Below are 17,531 nucleotides of genomic sequence, written 5' to 3'. Positions count from 1 at the left end.
CCTCTTCTGTCTCCACCATTGCCTCCATCCTTTGCCATGTTTGCTCATGTGGAAATAGATAGCACTCTTCTGACTTTACAGTTGTCTCCACCCATGGCCAAAGAAGGCCCCATGGACTTGTGCATTGTTTACCCAGCAAACCTCATCCTACATAACATGCCAATCCCCACCTGTGCAAATGATGACTGCAGCCTTCTGAACCCTTGGCACACTTAGGTTAGGTAATGCCAGATGCACATTGTGGCTGGTTCATGTGCTATATTGTATTGCCTGGATATGTAAATGCCTTCATCACCTTTGTTCTTTTTCTGTTTAGTCATGACTATAGTTGTGAACCAGATACTGCCTCTTTGCCAGTGCCATGACATATTCCACCTGCAGCTGCTTTGCATGGGTGCACGTTACATTCACACCTTCCTTCAATTCCTCACCAAGCTCCTCCTCCACTGCTGGCGCCCCACTGTTAAGGACCGTAACTGTTTACTGAACACCAGCCAACAGCTTACTGCACATCTCAGAAGTTTACTACTGTGCACAGGCAGCAGAAGTGAGACTGCAACATTCTGAACGCATGAACCAGCGCAGTGTCTGGTGGTCATTAGCCACAGGTCCAAAGCATGTGAGGCATCATCCGTAACATACAATAGAAAACACTGTTATGAGTATGAGTACAAGTAGATGACCCTGTGGAAAGTCCGCCCCCAACACACACACACACACACACACACACACACACAGTGTTGGTGTAGGTCAAAAGTGTGACCAACTGATAGATGTGGGCATCATAAGTACTGTCTGGCACTTGATGGAGACATGGAATTGAAGCCCTTTCAGTTGATTTACTGAAGGTCATGTGCAATAGATGGGGCCTTGGTAATAATGTAACTGCATTCCGTACTTCAACTTATGGAAAGTATCACACAATGAATTATAAACACTTGTTGCTTCCAGATTGTCCATTTGGGTGTTTTTCATAGTTACCGACCGTAAAATATTTAACAACACTGCCTTTCATGTAGACTTCCAGTCAGAACAGCAATCTTTGATCACAGTAGCAAAGTCCATCTCTTATAATACCGTTTGTTTATATTGTTTCGATGTATGATTTAAAACATACAAAAATATATTTTCACAGCACATTACGTTCTGGGAAAGGTTAACGACCATATTGACGCTCACGTCTGCTAGGGAAAGTCACTGATCGGCCCGTTCCGTGTTTAACTCGTCGATCACTTATTGCGTTATTTTGGTGCGTTCCTCATAGAGAGTGGAGTACTTATTACTGTTGTTGCTGAAGACATGTCGAGTTCTGGGAAGCACAGGTCTCATGGCGGGTCTTCTCGTCATGTTAAGCGTGAGCGATTGGTAGTATTAGATGACGACGATGAAGTAGGTAAGTGAAGGGACGCCTCCTCTCCGTGTATTGACAGAAACTGTTCTTAATGGAGAGGTGTGTGATTCCTACAGTCAGTTATTTGTATGTTACTATGTAGTAGAAACTGAAGGATTAACAGGGGTAAAGTTAGTGATGCTCTTTCTGAGCAGCTCCATATTCGGAGAGTTCTTCTGATAGGGTTGGCATTGAGGGGTGGAGTAGAACACGATTGTTAATACTGCTGTCAAAAACTAAGCAGTTATGGTTATAGGGTTACCACCTGTCCCATTTTGCGAGGGACAGTCCCTCTTTGGGCAGTTGTGTCTTGCAAAAAAATTAAAAAAATGGCAAATGTCCTGAGATTTTAGGACAAAATTATTTCCTGTATTTCATGTAATAGTTGCATAAAACAGTTATTCTGTATCTGAAACACCTAAATGTTATAAGAAACAGAATAAGCAACTAAAATGCTACCAGAATAAGCTTTTATTTAGGCAAAAAAGCGAAGTTTTGTCCTTTGTACTGGCTGTGGGTATGTTTCACAGTGCAAAATCTGATGTTTGTACCAAAAATGTCCCACTTTGGGCATTTGAAAAGGTGGCAACCCTGCATGGTTATGAATATCTATTTTTCTAATTTGATTTTGTTGTCCACATGAAACTGCTGATTTCCATTCTAGAAAGAAGTCTATGATTATAGAGGTGGCATGGCATAGCTTTCTTCCATTTTTTATTTAAATTTTGTGTTTATCTTTTAGCAAAACACGACAAAACAATGTAAAGTGCAATTTGTTAATATCGTTAGACATCGTATTTTTATACTTTTTGCCTTTACCTGCCTTTGATCTTTACCCCCCAACTCCCTGACTCCTTTTCCCTGTGCTAACAAGCCTTAACAACTCTGTTTGATGGATCCCATGTCTGTAGTAGTAATTTGCTTTTTTGGAGCCGTGTCTTTGGCCAGTGCGTACCTGCGTATGTATACACAGTGTCCTGCTACGGCTGAGCACACCATGTCTTTCCAGCTTGATGGAACTCCTATTTTCAATTGTAATTTGACTCTTGGAGCCCCCAATCTTTAAGCAGACTGGGTGTGTTTTTTGTTTGTACACATGCATTGATATTTGTATAGGTTGCAATCTCTTTAGTTGAGCTTGTGTGTATTTATGCAATGGAAAGTCACTTGGCGAGTCTCCGTGGTGTCCCTTGAAGTCTCACATACCTAGTATGTCAATATACTGGGTCCAACAACAAATAATGAGGAAACTTCTCTGTGTGGAAGATCTGAGGTTTCCTAGAGTGCCTTCGATTTCATGCACCTAACAAAAACCATACTGTGAATATGCCATTTAATAAACCTGTGGTACAAATACTTTTAAAAACTTTCCAAATTATAAATCCACTAATGGAAGTAGGGAAGCACTAGCTAGTTCAGTTTGAATCTTCTTTATTAAAAACACATAGACAAGCAATCCAAATAGTTGAAAAAAAACAGAATAAAATGTAGAAATTCATCATTCCATTTATATACATGTTTAAAAGCACGGGAGTGGTTTACTAGTGTACCTGTGTTGTAAAAGACAGTTAGCATGTTTACTAGCTATATACCCCTCACCCATACATCAGTGTGATATTTGACACAGTGCTGCCCTCCTTCAAGCTATGCGATTCCAGAATATGTTTAAACTAAAAGTTAAACTAAAAAGTATACATTATTAATTGAAAGGGAGGCATATTTGTGGGGGCACCCCCCTGTTGCCCACAGAGGTCACATCACCTTGGAGGAAAAGCAGTACATCTTCAGATGTTTTCCATTTTGTAGTTTTATTTATATATATATATATATATATATATATATATATATATATATATATATATATATATATATATATGTGTATATGTATATGGCTAATGTTACAAAATAAAATGTTACCTTTTTGTAATTGTCACTGAGAATTGTATTGCATGTTTCTGTCAGGGGAGGGGTAATAGTTGATGATGGTGAACCATTGTCTGCAAGACTCTTGACTTTTTTCAACATTTCCCTCTTTTGGTTGACTGGTAAACCTCCTTGCCGTTTTAGGTTTGAATCTCAAGGTAAGTATTTCTGCCCATCCATTCCCCCAACTAGAGTTTATGCACTCCTTTTCAGGCTGTTTTTGCCTTATTCTTATTGCTTATGTCTGTCAGGTAATCATTGAGCAGTATGACCTAGTGCTGCCTTTCAGTCTTAGAAGGAGGCAAGACATAGGTAACATGGTTTATTATACCAAAATGAGATGAAGTAATGCAGCTGTCAGACCTCTCAACTTTCCCTGTTCTTCAGTGACGTCTCTGATTTAGACTCCGATTGTAGGTCTGTTCCTCTTAATCCCTCTTAAAACTGGTGACTGCTGAAGAAAAGGTGGTGATTTGCCCTTAAGAAATAATGATAGTACTTCAGAGTTGTAGGTGTTTTACTTCAGAAAATCTATATTAATCCACATTCTCTTAATCTGCAAATATTTCAAGCTAATGGTACAAATATTTAAAAAATGTCCCTGATTATTTGAGGATTTGTCCCTGTTTCTATTTAGATTTGTCTCTGATCAGTTGAGAGCTATGGCAGCTGTAAGTAGTAGTTTTAAGCAGTATTGCATAACAGAAGTATGGACTTTGGTGGAATTTACTTATGTCTTGCAAGTTTTGGATGTAAGGTGAAGCCTGTATGATCTAATACTCTAAACAGGTGGGAGTAAATTCCACCATCTATCATATATTATTGTAGTGATTGTGTAGCATAGTTGTCTTTCTTATCACATACATGCTGTTGTGAGTTGTCAGTAACTGGCTGGTACTCCAGATAAGCGATGGTGAAAGAATCGTATAGTGTTATGTATTGCAGATCTAGAAGTCCTTGTTTGCTACATTTCCAAGAAGACAGCTGCATACTGTTAAAAAAAAAAAATCAGCTATTTTGTTCCCTGGCTTTCTTTTTTGCTCGGTAACGATATAATATTAAGACATAACCACATGTACTGATGATATTTAAACATTTTTGTATTAAGCACATCACTAATTTGAAATCAAAACACTTTTTTGTACACATTTGAAAAAATGTGTAATAATTGCAATTTTCATACTGTTTGTGTCATGATCAGCTCAAACTATCCATATGTTTCTCTGTTTTTTAAAGGTGGTGTTGCCATTTTAGGATATTTAAGAGGATTGTTCCCTTTGGATAGCTTATCTTCCCTTTGAGACATTTGAAAAGTTTCTCTCTGCAACTCTTGGATATCTAATTTCTCTTTCCTTCTATATATTGTTCTGTCTCCTCCCGATAAAATTTGAATCTTGCTTGTGTGCTTTACCAACATCTACATTTTCTAGATACAGGTATTTTGTTGGTTGCATATCTTTATCTTTATTCTATTTCTATCTTTTAAATTTATTAATTTTGTACGTTTTTACATCATAATAGAGTTAATACCTATGCTTATTTTTCTCCAGCATTTCCTTTACCTTGTATTGATTTTTTTAGGTATGAGTAGTGTTGTTGTAGTAGGTAATTTGCTTTTCAGTTGACTGCCTGTTAACATTTGAGTGGTTGAGTTTTGTCGCATTCCAGAATTGCAAGATGGCAATCCTCCCATTTATCTTTAGCTGCTCGTTTTTCTTGGGAGACTTTTTTTTTTTAGTTTTGGGATAGTTTTCTGTGCTTGTATGTTTGATTGCAAACAGAGTAGACTGGATGTTTTGTTTATATTTTCACTCATGAGTAACTTTTCTGAATTCCTGTCTTTGTTTTATAGATGGTTTTCAAATAGGGCATCAGGCATTTCCTGTCTCTTGAATAGAGACTAATGTGCTAATGAGACTTGTACTTGGCTGTTTCAGGGAACTTGAAATAACAATATTTTGTTTTTTTTAAACTTGTTGTACATTCATGGCGCTGCCTATAATATAAATTTGAAATGGCGCACGGAGTCAGCATTTCTGGCTTGTACAGTACACCACATGCTCTTTTTTTTTTTTGCAGATCACTGTTTCCAGGTGTGATTCATGTATCCTTTCAATCATTTGTATTCTAACTTGCTTGGTAACTTATTTTGTCAACTTTGAATATTAATCCTTGGGTGCAACTTAGTCTTATTTTTACTTAAAAATAATAATAACTTTCTTTACTTACTGATGGCTATTGCTCAGGCCAGCATTTCATTTGCAACTTCTTTCAGAAGCCACATTTCTAAGTCAGTGTCAGTCCATGTTTAGCATTTCTTCCTTTTACTTTAGTCATTTATAACTGTGGAATTAAGACTCACTGCTACTAGCAATTCTTCGTGCTTTTTGGTAAATAAACTTTCTCAGAGTATCTGTTATGTGTTCTTTATAGCCTGCTGAATATTTTGCTTTCAAGTTGTGCTTTTGTAAATTACAATATTTTACATCTTATATACGTACATATATAAAAACGAAACAGAATGCAGCAGACACCAAAGCTAAAAGCATAAAACCTAAAACTTTTTTATCGTTTTTATTTTACTTGATTTTATAATAAAGACTTTCGGACTACTCACTAGTCCTTCCTCAGATCTAATTATTAAAATCGTTTCACCATTATATATGGAGGAACTCCAATCACAGAACTTCTTTATGGACACACATTCTTACCAACCAATCATACTTTCCATTTAACCCTACACCCCTTTAGGGCCAGTTTAACTGATATGTTAGTATTTAAACCTGGTGGTCTGTAGGCTTGTAGGGCTGCTATCCATTTAATCTCAATAGTTCAGTCACTAGCAACTTATCCCTACCTCGTATGTCATCATTTACTACTTGTAGACAATGGGTTTTTATCATCCTTCAATTTTATATCACTGACATGTTTCCTTATTCTCTCTCTAAAGTGTCTGTCCATTTTGCATATATAATAACTACTGCAGAAAGGGCAGTTGGCTATGTAAATCAAATGCCTGGTGCTGCAGTTGGAGTAGTCTTTACATAAATTAATGCTGTCCTGTTATCTGATGTACAAATTCATTCCCTCTATATATTTACAGGAGGAACATGTTCTACATTTTTTTTATTTTTATTTTGCTTTCAAGTCCTGCTTTTGTAGATTACAATATTTTACATGTTATATACATATGTACATATAAACAAATATTTCAAGCAGTAATGCTTTCCTCAGCATTATAACAGTACCCATTTTGTTTGATCTGATTAGAAAAATTCAAAGCTGAATTTACCCACATACCCATGTCCTTAAATCCACTGTTTCAGTCACTTTATCCTGTATTAAATACCTGTATTAAATATTTACCTTTCAATTTGTTTCCCAAATCTCATATGATTAACTTTTGATGTATTTATCAACAGATTTTCCTGTGCCTTAATGGTCAATTTAGTCAAGTTCTTTTGTAGGCATGCCCTGTCTGTAATGTGTGTTAGCCATTTTCAAAGCATCTGTATATGGAGTGTAGAACACCTCAGATGAAAAAGATAGTTTTGAAGCATTATAATTTAAACAAGTATGGGTGAAGGATGGAGCCCTATGGGATACGTATTGTAACTTCAAATTTCACTTGTACAGTTGCTGTATGATACTTGCCATGTCCTATTTATAAATCTTGCAACTGTCCATTTTATCAAGAGTACATCAATACATAGTTCTGATTTATTGATCAGTGTTTTGTGCATGGTCCTACCAAATGCTGAAGTTAAATTGTGTTCTTATGTAATTTGTATAGATTTTTCATTCATATGTGTTATAGTGTCATAGAACATCATGTTGCAGTTGGTAACAGATCTGTTTTCAGCATATGCATGCTGATGTATGGGTTCAAGCCCCAAACTTTCCAGTTCTGACAATTTATTCAATATGACCTTCTCCATTATTTTTCCATAAGATGAAAATTAACTTATGGGTGTGCATGAGTCCTGGTTTGTCCTACTCCCCTTTCCCTTAAAGACAGGTTTAACAAGTCCAGGCCTCCAATCTTGAGGAACCATATTTGTACAACCTAGTAAATAACCAATATAATGGTACTGTAAGTTTATGTTGAAGTGTTCTTCGGTCATTATTACTATTTTTTTCCTCCCTGTGCTTTGTTTGGATCCAGTTTGAGTAGTTATTTTTCAGTGTTATCTAATTTCAGTATCTGAGGTTACCTGGATGCCACTAGAACAATTTGTCACCCCCTTTGTGGAGCCATACTGTTTTGTAAAGATGTCTGTAATCTGTTTTGTCTGCGAATACATTTTACAATCTGTATACCATTTATCAGTTTGTATGTCTTTGCTCCTCGCACATCTTGTGTGTCTATAAAATGGTTTCCTGTTATACTCAATATCTTCTTGATCTTTTCTCATACCATGTTTAATTTGTCTGTGCAGCTTGTTTACTTCAGTTTTCAAAGTCATAGTTCAATTTTTTTGTCTCTCACCTTAATGAAGTATTTTGTTCTTATGGAAATATGTTCTTTTGAAGTTATGTGCCTTGATCCTGATATTGAACATTTTTTAATTTTTGTATTCAAACAATTTCTCTTTCCAAACTTTTCACATTTCTTCTGCTGTTTTCCATTGAATGTATCACTTCATTTAGTTTTACATGGTGATTGTTTTGCTTTAGTATAATCTGTTGCTAATCTTCTGTGCATTGGTTTAGATTTCATTTTGGAAGAATTATCTAGCAACAAATTAACCTTTTATAACCCCATGATTACTGCACATTAACGGTGGTAAAAGTTGACATGAATTAACAGTAATTTCTTTAGGAACACAAACAGTGTCTTTAGTATATTCTGTTCTTTGTTGTTCCTGAATGTGCTTTGTAAATAATTTTCTTGAATCAGTATTATTCTGGTCTGTTTCTTGCAAATTTAAATCCCCAGAAACTATTATTCTTCCATCCTATATTTCATGCAAGAAATGTATATCAGCACTTGACTTTGATCTATACACTCCAATAATTGTTGTATATTCCAGGGTTGTCTCGTTACACAATCGCAGTATTGGTGTTAACATCGAACATGTGATAATAGCATGTCTCACTTTAATCCCGATCATAATACCTTAATGTGATTTATTTATTTTTATAATTAGAATGTCTGTTAGAGTAAAAACATTTATACCCTGAGAACTGGTTTCCAGTCATTGTTTTTAACTATGTTTCACAAACAATAATATCACCAGTGTTGTCGGATCATGCAATTTTCCAGTATTAAAAAAAAAAAAAAAAAAAAAAATATATATATATATATATATATATATATATATATATATATATATATATATATATATATATATATATATATATATATATATATATATATATATATATATATATATATGCATATATATATATATATATATATATATATATATATATATATATATATATATATATATATATATATATATATATATATATATATATATATATATATATATATATATATATATATATGTATATATATATATATATATATATATATATATATATATATATTAATGCTTTTAGCATTAACAATCATCTGAGATGCATCAATTGTTGCTATCTGTAAACCATATAATTTTTGACCTGGCAAAATTCGTACCGTGTGTAAGTGTTGCAAAATATCTACTGCAAAACTTTTCTTCCCTGATCTTGTCAAGTGCATGCCATCCTGTGTAAAGTCATGTGCCCAAAATTAGGCTCGGATGCTCTACACATTTCCATTTTATTAAAAGGGGCATTTTTTCATGTAGGTATTTACCTAAAAAAATTTTTACATTCACAGTGACCTGACTCCTTTCCATAATTGTGGAAAAAAACATCTTAATATCTGTACAAGTTTTGCTACCTGAGGGCTGTAGGTTCCTTACTGATAGAGAGTCCTTAATAGAAAGTCCTTGTGGATGAGATCATTTGTACCAACATGAATAAAAACAGATTATACTTCTTAATATTAAGGCATTCTGATGCCTTTCTCACATCCTCATTTTTGCTCCTAGCAAGCATAACACTATTCGGTGTACTTTATTTTCCCTGCACATGTAAGTATTAATTTCTCTTATAATTGAATCTCCAATCTAATATCTTTTCTGACTAGAGTTGAATAATCTTCAACTTCTAATTCAGTAATATCTACTCTGTAAATTGTTACAAAGGAATGATCTTCATCACCATTAGTCTTATTAATCCTACTGTTTTCATTGCTTATTGGATTTGCAAGCATACAGTTCTCATCCAACTGATTTTGTACCTCCACAACTTGAGCCATGTTGCCAACTTCTGTCTTTCTCCTCTTTTTGTCATACAGTAATGTTAAATCCTTCCATGTTCAGTTTTGATTTTTTCCTTTTTATCTGTCCTTTGTCTCTCTCTTTTTTCCTGTATTCTGTTTTGGAAAAATTATGCCTTTTTTTGTAAACCTAAAGTTTTCTTGTAGAAAATTGTCATCATTCCCTGTAATCTATGTAAAATACAGCAAAGCAGTGTCCTTTTTAGTATGTATTCTGTTTGCTTTATAGACATTAATCAGTTTTTCTCCAAGCTGTGCCAGTTGCACAAATGCAGTTGTCCTCCAAGAAGTTTAGATTTAATACTAATGGTAAGGAAGTCCTCCAACTTTTGATATGAGGAACAGGAACCCACCAGTGTTATCAGATGATGCCTTTAAATATTCACAGCATTTAGTACACTGTACAAGTTACTTGTGCTTTAGCAAATCATTAGTGACGTACTTATTTAAGGAACCCATTTTCAGCTGCAAACAAATAAAGAATTTTAAAAGAAAAAGATAATCAAAATTAATTACCACAGAATTTTTAGAGATTTTAAATCAACTTCTGTGAGAAAAATCACACAACTGACATGCAATTAAATATTAAAATAAGTAGAATAAAGTTGTTGCTCTGACTGTACCTGTTGTGAAAAACTCACAGAAGTTGGAATTCTTTTACATCCCAGGCAAATATGCAGTAGTTTCTGCTTACTATCACTAGCAGTTGCACCTCTTTGTAACAGTGAATATCAGAAAATTACAAACCAACACAGGATTTTTTTCAGATAAGCTCTGGATTGTCCACTGTGCTGTCTTTGTGAATTTATAGCTGTTTAGGCCCCTTGGGATGGCTACCACTATCTTGGTAGTACCTTGTACAAAGACTTTTGCAAAGGTTTAGGTTTCAACATGGATGACTTTTACCATAAAAAAAACATTCATGGAATTTCTGAAAACGATATACTTTTGCTAACAACTCATTTTCTATATGAACATAGTTCTTTTGTGTGTTTGACCATGTGACATCCTGGTTGTGTACAAGAACACATTCTGTCTTGTCTAGTAAACTTAGTTTACCATTCTTACATTTTTGAAAGCCAAACAATCCAGATTATTGGGTGAATTAACTTCTTTAATTGATGCAATTTGAACCTTATGTTGTATTTCCAATTTTTATGTTTTACTTTAGTAGCTTTTGATAAGGTGGCTTTACTTGGTTCCCTAAATATATTTATTTTTATTTTATTTTTTATTTACATTTGTTTACTGGGAAATTCTGACTGGATGCAGGTCCTTTTTCAGCGGATGCCCGGGGAGAAAAGCTCCACATCATGTACATGATAAATAGAGACACAAAGTTGCAGCAATAGTAAACAACATTACAGGTTGTTGGCTTTAAAACCATAACAAGATATTGATTATCAACAGTATATACAGTAAATGTTACAAGTTAAAATAGTTTCTTGTTGTTTATAATATTAATAACAAAATTGTCAGACAAGATTGAAAAGTATGTAAAGAGAACTAGCTAATTCTGACTGTGGTTAGTAGTGGCAGTAGTATAGTTGGGTTAAGAGTCTGGGTGGGGGTGCTAGTCTGGATTAGAACAAGGACAAAGCCAGTGCATATTTAAGTGGAATTTGAGTGCAGTCTTGAAAAGGCTGCTGGAAGGTAGAGTAGTTATAGAGAGTGGAAGATTGTTCCAAAGTTTAGATATGGTACATGAAAATATGGCTTCTCCTGCTGAGTTTTTGGGTTTGATAACAGTGAGTTGATTTTTGTTGCTTGATCTTAGGGGCCTAGTGGAGTGATAGGGTTGGAGAAGGGTTTGAAGGGAAGGGATGTTAAGGGGGTGGTCAGTAAGTTTGAGTGAGGGTAAGTTGATTAAAGTGAAGGAGTTGTGGGAGTTCTAGCCAGTTTAGTTCTTTAAGGGAGATGCAGTGATGGCTGCGGTAGGAGGTTCCAGTGGCATATTTAGCAATTTTGTTGTAACAAGCATCCAGCTTGTAAAGGTCTGTCTGTTTAAGGTTGGTAAGTATGGGGGATGCATAGAGTAGGGTAGAGATTAGCTGGGAATTTGCTATGGAGATTCTAGCCGCCTTGGTTAGGAATTGGCGGCTTCGATATAATGCACCACGTTTCTTGTGAACTTTTTTTATTTTGAGAGGTATGTGGGTATCAAGTCTAAATTTGCTGATTTTCACACCGAATAATTTTGTGTGTTCTAATGGAGAGATGATAGTATTGTCTTTGGCGAGAATGTTGAAGTGGGGGTATTTTGGGTGGCTTTGGAAGGTTGGAACAGGAAACGTTTTGTCTTACTTGGGTTGAGTAGGAGCTGAGCATTGGATAGCCAGCTTTCTACAGAAGAGAAAGATTCATGTGTGATTTGTTGTAGTTCTGGTACAGTGGGGGCAGAGCAGATGAGAGTAGAGTCATCTGCTTGCTGTATTAGAGATGCTTGTGTGGTGGCATATGTAGGTTGTTAGTGAAAAGTGAGAATAGCAGAGGGCCAAGGATAGACCCTTGGGGAACTCGGAGAGTAAGTGGGAGGCTATCGTCCCAGATTGCTGGCGTCCGTGTAGATAGCTGTGGGACCAGTAGCAGGCTGATTGTGAGGAGGAGAAGTTGGGGAGAGTAGAGAGTAGTAGCTCATGAGATACCATGTCAAAGGCCTTTGAGAGATCTAGAAATATGGCAGTAGAGAAGAGGCCATTGTTTTTGTGATGAAGTATAGTGTTGGTGAAGGAGAGCAGAGCGGAGGTAGTGCTGTGATATGGCCTGAAACCATGTTGGGTTTTGGAGAGGAGATTATTAGCTAGGAGGTAGTTGGAGATCTGGGTGTTGATACATTTTTCAAGTGTCTTAGAGGCGAGAGGATAGCAGTGAGGTGGTAATTGGAGAGGTTGGTGGAGCAGAATGATGTGGGATAGTTTCCATATCGAGGGAACATAGCCTTCTGTTATGGAACGGTTTATTAGAATTGAAATTGGGTAGGCTAGTGTATCAGCTGCAGTTTTCCAAGTATTCAGAGGGGAGGTTGTCAGCTGTGAGTTTGTTGGGTTTAAGTTTAGACAATAGTCTTTTTATGTTGGAGGTAGGTACTGAGGTGAAGAAAAGAGGAGTGGGGGGTTTAGTGTTAGGAGTTGGGGGGGCTGTTGTAGGGAAGTGTTGTTTGTCTGGAGATGTTATAGTTTCAGTGAAGTGTTTGTTGAAGGATTCAGCAATACTGCTGGAGGAGGGGGAATGGATGGCTGGGGGGTTTCAACCTTCCCTGGTTGGAGGATGGTGTTAATACTGGACCGGAATTGCTTAGGGTTGTGGTTGGTAGAGTTTAGGGTGGATTTATAGTAGAGGGATTTGTCTAATTTTATATGTTTTTTGGCTTTATTGCACAGTTCAAGAAATGATTGTCTGAGTTATTTTTTTAGTCGCCAGTGCTCCCAGGCCTTATCTCTGGATTTCATTAGGGTTCTGGTGGTCTTTTGTAACCATGGGGCACGCCTGGATCTGACTTTGGCATTTCTTACAGGACCATGGGTGTTTAGGATGGAGAGGAAGGTACTGTTGAAGAAGTGGGCAGCCTCATCTAGGTTGAGGTATTTTAGTGGTGACCAGTTAATGACCAGTTAATTTTTTGCAGGGAGGAGATGAAGGAGTTGGGGTTGAAGTTGGACTTGTTCCATATTTGCCTGTGGATAATGGGCTTGAGACTGTTTGTGTGGTGCCGAATTAGGAAAGTGGGGGAGTGGTCACTAAGACTGTCGGGTAAGCAGCCTGCTAGGTAAGAGTGAGGGGCTTTGTTGACTAGGATCCAGTCAAGTAAGGTATGATTGTTAGGGTTTTTGTTGATTCGGGTAGGGGATTGGATAAGTTGAGTCAACCCATGGAGTTTAAGGTGAATGGTTGGGGGATTATTACAGGATAGCCAGTTGATGTTAAAGTCACCGAGAATGATGGTTTCCTGGGGTAGAGATAGAGTAGCCCAGCTCAGGATATTTTCTAGGGGTGTAATATTTTGCCCTGGTGGGAAATAGCATCCTATGATATTGATTGTTTTATTTGGGTTTAGTTTGAGATTGGCATAAAGGATTTCTTCATTGTTGTGATGAGGGGCAGATGAGTTCAGGAGTTGAATATTGAGGTGGTGTTTAAATATCAGTGCTGCTACACCACCTCCTTTTTTGGACAATCTGTCTATGTGAAGGATGTATTTCCTCACTTTTGATGTGAGGTTTGAGCCAGGTTTCAGTTAGGAAAAGAATATCTGGGGAATATATGCTTATGCTGGCATGTAGTTCTTGGATTTTATTGCATATGCTTCTGATGTTTAGGGACATTATAAGTAGGCCCGTTGTTTTCTTGTTGGCTAGGAGTTGAGTTGTGGGGGGATTGCTTGGACTAGGGTTTGTGGTTGGGTTGGATTTGTGAGGACCAGGGTTTGGATGGATGTCTCCAGTGAGGGCTAGTTTATAGAGGGTGCTTAGGATATGTTTTGTATACATAGTAAATTACTTATGGCATCTTGGGAATATTTTATTTTTGAGTGTGCTAGGTGTTTGGTAATGGAGTGTGTGTATTGGGAGGATGTTTTTGGTGGCAGGGGTTGTGTAGTTATAGTGTAAATGTTTGAGGGGCAGGGAGGGGAGTGAAGTGAGGGGAGTGAAATGAGAGTAGTGAATGGAGTGGGCTAGAATCCCCCAAGCTAAAGATTGCAGGGTAAGTGTCTAAATAGCCAAATTGTTAGGAGTTATTAGAATATAATTGTTAGGAGTTATTAGAATATAATAGGGAAAAACAATCTATAGACCTGATTTCAGCTTTGTCCTTTCTGGGTAGATACCTAGTTTGAAGCAGACAAAAAGTGGCAGTTTAAGTACCTTTTTGCCTCTGTTTTACAAGTGGGCAATTCCAGTGTATCTACTGGGTTACTTTTTTTCGTCTAGAGCTTTATCTTGGTTTACTGATTAACTTAAAAGAAAAAGTTAACTGGGGAATGTATTTACAGCTGATGGGGGTGGGGGAGCAGCTGCTGTCCCTAGCCATGGGTAGAGCCAGTTGTTTCTGCTTTAGACCAGGTACTTTCTACAGTATCAGGCTAAGAGGGAAATGTAGCTGTACACTTACAGTAACTTATTTTCTGTTTAAAGCCCTTGAGTCCTTGTGGCTGGTTTCTTCACTGCAGAAGCGGCCACTGGCCAAGGATTCAGCAAGTGGGGGACTGAGAGAGAACCCGTTCGCAGGGACCATGGTCACTAAATGAAAAGATGGAGACAAAAAGAATTATTATGTTAAGGTCTCTGAAAGGGGAATGAGAGAGAAGTGCTGTAAAAAGTAACTATAATAAATTATCACCCAGGTAGGAAGGGTATTGGGTTTAAGAGTAGCAGCACATTACACTATTTACATAACATTAATATTCAGTCAATCTCTTTTGTTGTGCCTTTTGGTCTAATTCTTCATTTTCAGAATTATTATTGCATTCTGTACCTGTGTGTAGTTTTTAAATTCTGCATTTTAGATACTAATTCTCAGCATTTTATGTCAACACTGTACTTGAAACACTTTCTCTCATTGACTTAGTATGCGTCCACAGATTTTTAGTCATTTTTTTTTTCTCTTAATAACCTGCTCCCTAGTTTGAACATTTCTGTCTTTCACTAATGAGTTGTAGAATTTCAAATGTCAATTGTTTGAACTGATTTTATCTAGCTCAGTAAAATAAGTGTCTCTAGTTTTCTGCAGTACCTTTTGCCTTTGTTCTAAGCTGTTAACAATTCCTGAAATTCTGTCTGATCACTGCTGTTCTGTCTTTTTTCAAGAAAAGAAAATGTTAAATATTTTCAAGGCTTTTTACCCAGTAATGGACTTTGCTCAGTGCAAGTGCACAAGTAGAATTGTTTGTTTCTGGATCCAAGTAAAATTATACATGTTTATCATATTGATCATGGATGTAGTAACATTAGCTGTACGAGTTGTATCCTGCCAAGCACTTTCCATACATCCAAACTGTTAGGCAGCTCAAGCTGAGCTGCTTAGAAAGACAGATTTGGGCACCAAGCCCTTTAGAGCTTTCCTGCTGCTGAAGAGATTATTTCTGTGTGGGATTTCAAGGATCGATGGTCAGTTTGTGCTCTTCCATTGCTGGGCGGATAAGTTCCCATGTGGAGAAAAGCCTTCCACATTTAAAATTTAACTTTCTTGTTGAGGGAAGTTTTTTTTTTTCTCTGAAAAAAAAAATTGGGGATGTCAAAGTGTATTAAAGTGAGTTTTACTGTGTTTTTAGTGGTAGGAAAGTGACTTCTTAAAATGTTAAATTTTTACCAGCTTGTGCTGCTTGTTTTCTCTGTGAAAGAGACACCATTTTCGGTTTGACCTTGGAACAAACTGCCGTTACCACTGTCAGTCCTTCTTCCAGTCTCAAAAACAAAAAGTTAAACAAACAGCCTTTGCCAACAAATGAGGCTAGCAGTTTACCTTGGCCACAGGTGGGTGACTCTGCTGTGGCCAAAGCTGGTTCCTCAGACCACTCATCTTTTACTCCGGATCCCTCTGGTGCAGCAACTACAGCCACTACAGACCAGGGGTTAACCACATCCTCTGTGACTGTTTGGCTCTCCCTTGCTGACTGAAGGGACTCAATCTTGTCAGTCCTGGGAGAGGGAGCAAGGAAGTTTTTCCTGTTTGGTCAGAATGTTGTACCCATCCCTGGGGAAGTTGCTGCTGTCACTAACAACTCTGTCCCCATTTTTCCCGTCAAAAAGAAACAGAAATCTAAATGCATCAGAGATTCTTCTTTTCCTGAAGATTTTCAAGATTCTGAATCTGGACAGGAAGATGTATGAGACAGATGCAGGTTTTTTTCCTCGGATTTCTGATCGATTCAGAGGAGAGCATGGTATCTGATTCTCCCTGTGGGGGTTCTCTGTCTTTGAGACTTGTTTCTCAGTGAGAGAACACTGAGGTTTTTAAGTCCCTCAGAAAATGCTATGAGCTGTTACAAATGGAATTTCTAGAACCTTACCCCATCCCTCCTGCGCTGTCAGCATTGGAGGATGTATGTTACTGCCTGCAGTTTCCCTGATGGTCATCGTGCTGCCTGTAAAGGGCAAACTGATTTTTATAAAAATCATTCAAGTTTTTCTACATTCATCCTATACTTGACTACAGCAGATATAGCTTTAGTTAATCCTACTGCTGATTTAAACATTGTTAATTCCCATCCTTCACTTTCTGACAAGGATAGAAAAATTGATAAGTGTGGGAAAAGGTGTATGCTTTTGCAACTTTGATTTTTTCAAAATTTTGAAATTTCAGGGTTTTGCGTTAAAAGTTTATGCTGACTAATTGTGAAAATATAAGGAATGTTTTGTCTGCAGTTTCTTCTTGTGAGGGAAAATCTGATCTAAATGGTTTAGTTTTATTAATTTCTCAGGTTGTGACTTGTTTAAAGCATTCTGACTCCGTAGATACTTCTCCAATAGCTATGGCCACTGGAACGGTCTTGAGGAAGTTTGCCTGGGTATGTTTTCAGAACCTCCCAGAAAATGTGAAAAATTAGGTTTTAAATTCTCCTTTGAAAAGCATGCATTTTTGGATCATGTGCTGCAGAGGGTAACAAAAATATTATGAGAGGGGTAAACCGATTCAGGGAATCTCTCAGATTTTTCAGCTCTCCTTTTCCAAATTTTCCAAGGGATTCTGCACTCCATGTCTTGTTTTGGCTAGGATCAAAATAAACAGTCCTAGCAAAATGCTGGTAAAGAGATGTTTAAGAAGCAGTGGCAAGGAGGTTCCAAAAAAAAAAGGTAGGAACCCACTACCACAAAAAAAAAACAAAAGCAGAATGACTGTTGAAGGGACCATGTCCCCAAACCCCGGCAGTCCCTTCTCCCTTCCAGAAAG

At 36.9% G+C, this 17,531-nt stretch overlaps 1 protein-coding gene across 2 annotated transcripts in view; it reads left to right on the top strand.

Moving 5' to 3' along the window:
- Positions 1 to 1,187: 1,187 nt before the first annotated feature.
- The window catches only part of USP39 (ubiquitin specific peptidase 39), an 882,613-nt gene continuing 866,269 nt past the window's right edge, over positions 1,188 to 17,531 (top strand). The window contains exon 1 of one of the 2 annotated variants that reach the window (XR_006366329.1): positions 1,188 to 1,393. Coding sequence is in view for 1 of the 2 variants with exons in the window: in XM_044084285.1 (XP_043940220.1) it covers positions 1,300 to 1,393 (94 nt within the window). In the remaining variant the exon portion in view is untranslated. The remainder of the gene's footprint in view (positions 1,394 to 17,531) is intronic. The other variant, XM_044084285.1, reaches the window with a different exon arrangement.

The sequence above is a fragment of the Protopterus annectens genome, chromosome 9.part0 (genome assembly GCF_019279795.1).
Source record: "Protopterus annectens isolate FY-2018-M chromosome 9.part0, PAN1.0, whole genome shotgun sequence".
Classification (NCBI taxonomy): Eukaryota; Metazoa; Chordata; order Ceratodontiformes; family Protopteridae; genus Protopterus; species Protopterus annectens.
The sequence above is the reverse complement of the archived record's forward strand: the minus strand, read 5'-3'. Positions and strand labels throughout refer to the sequence as shown.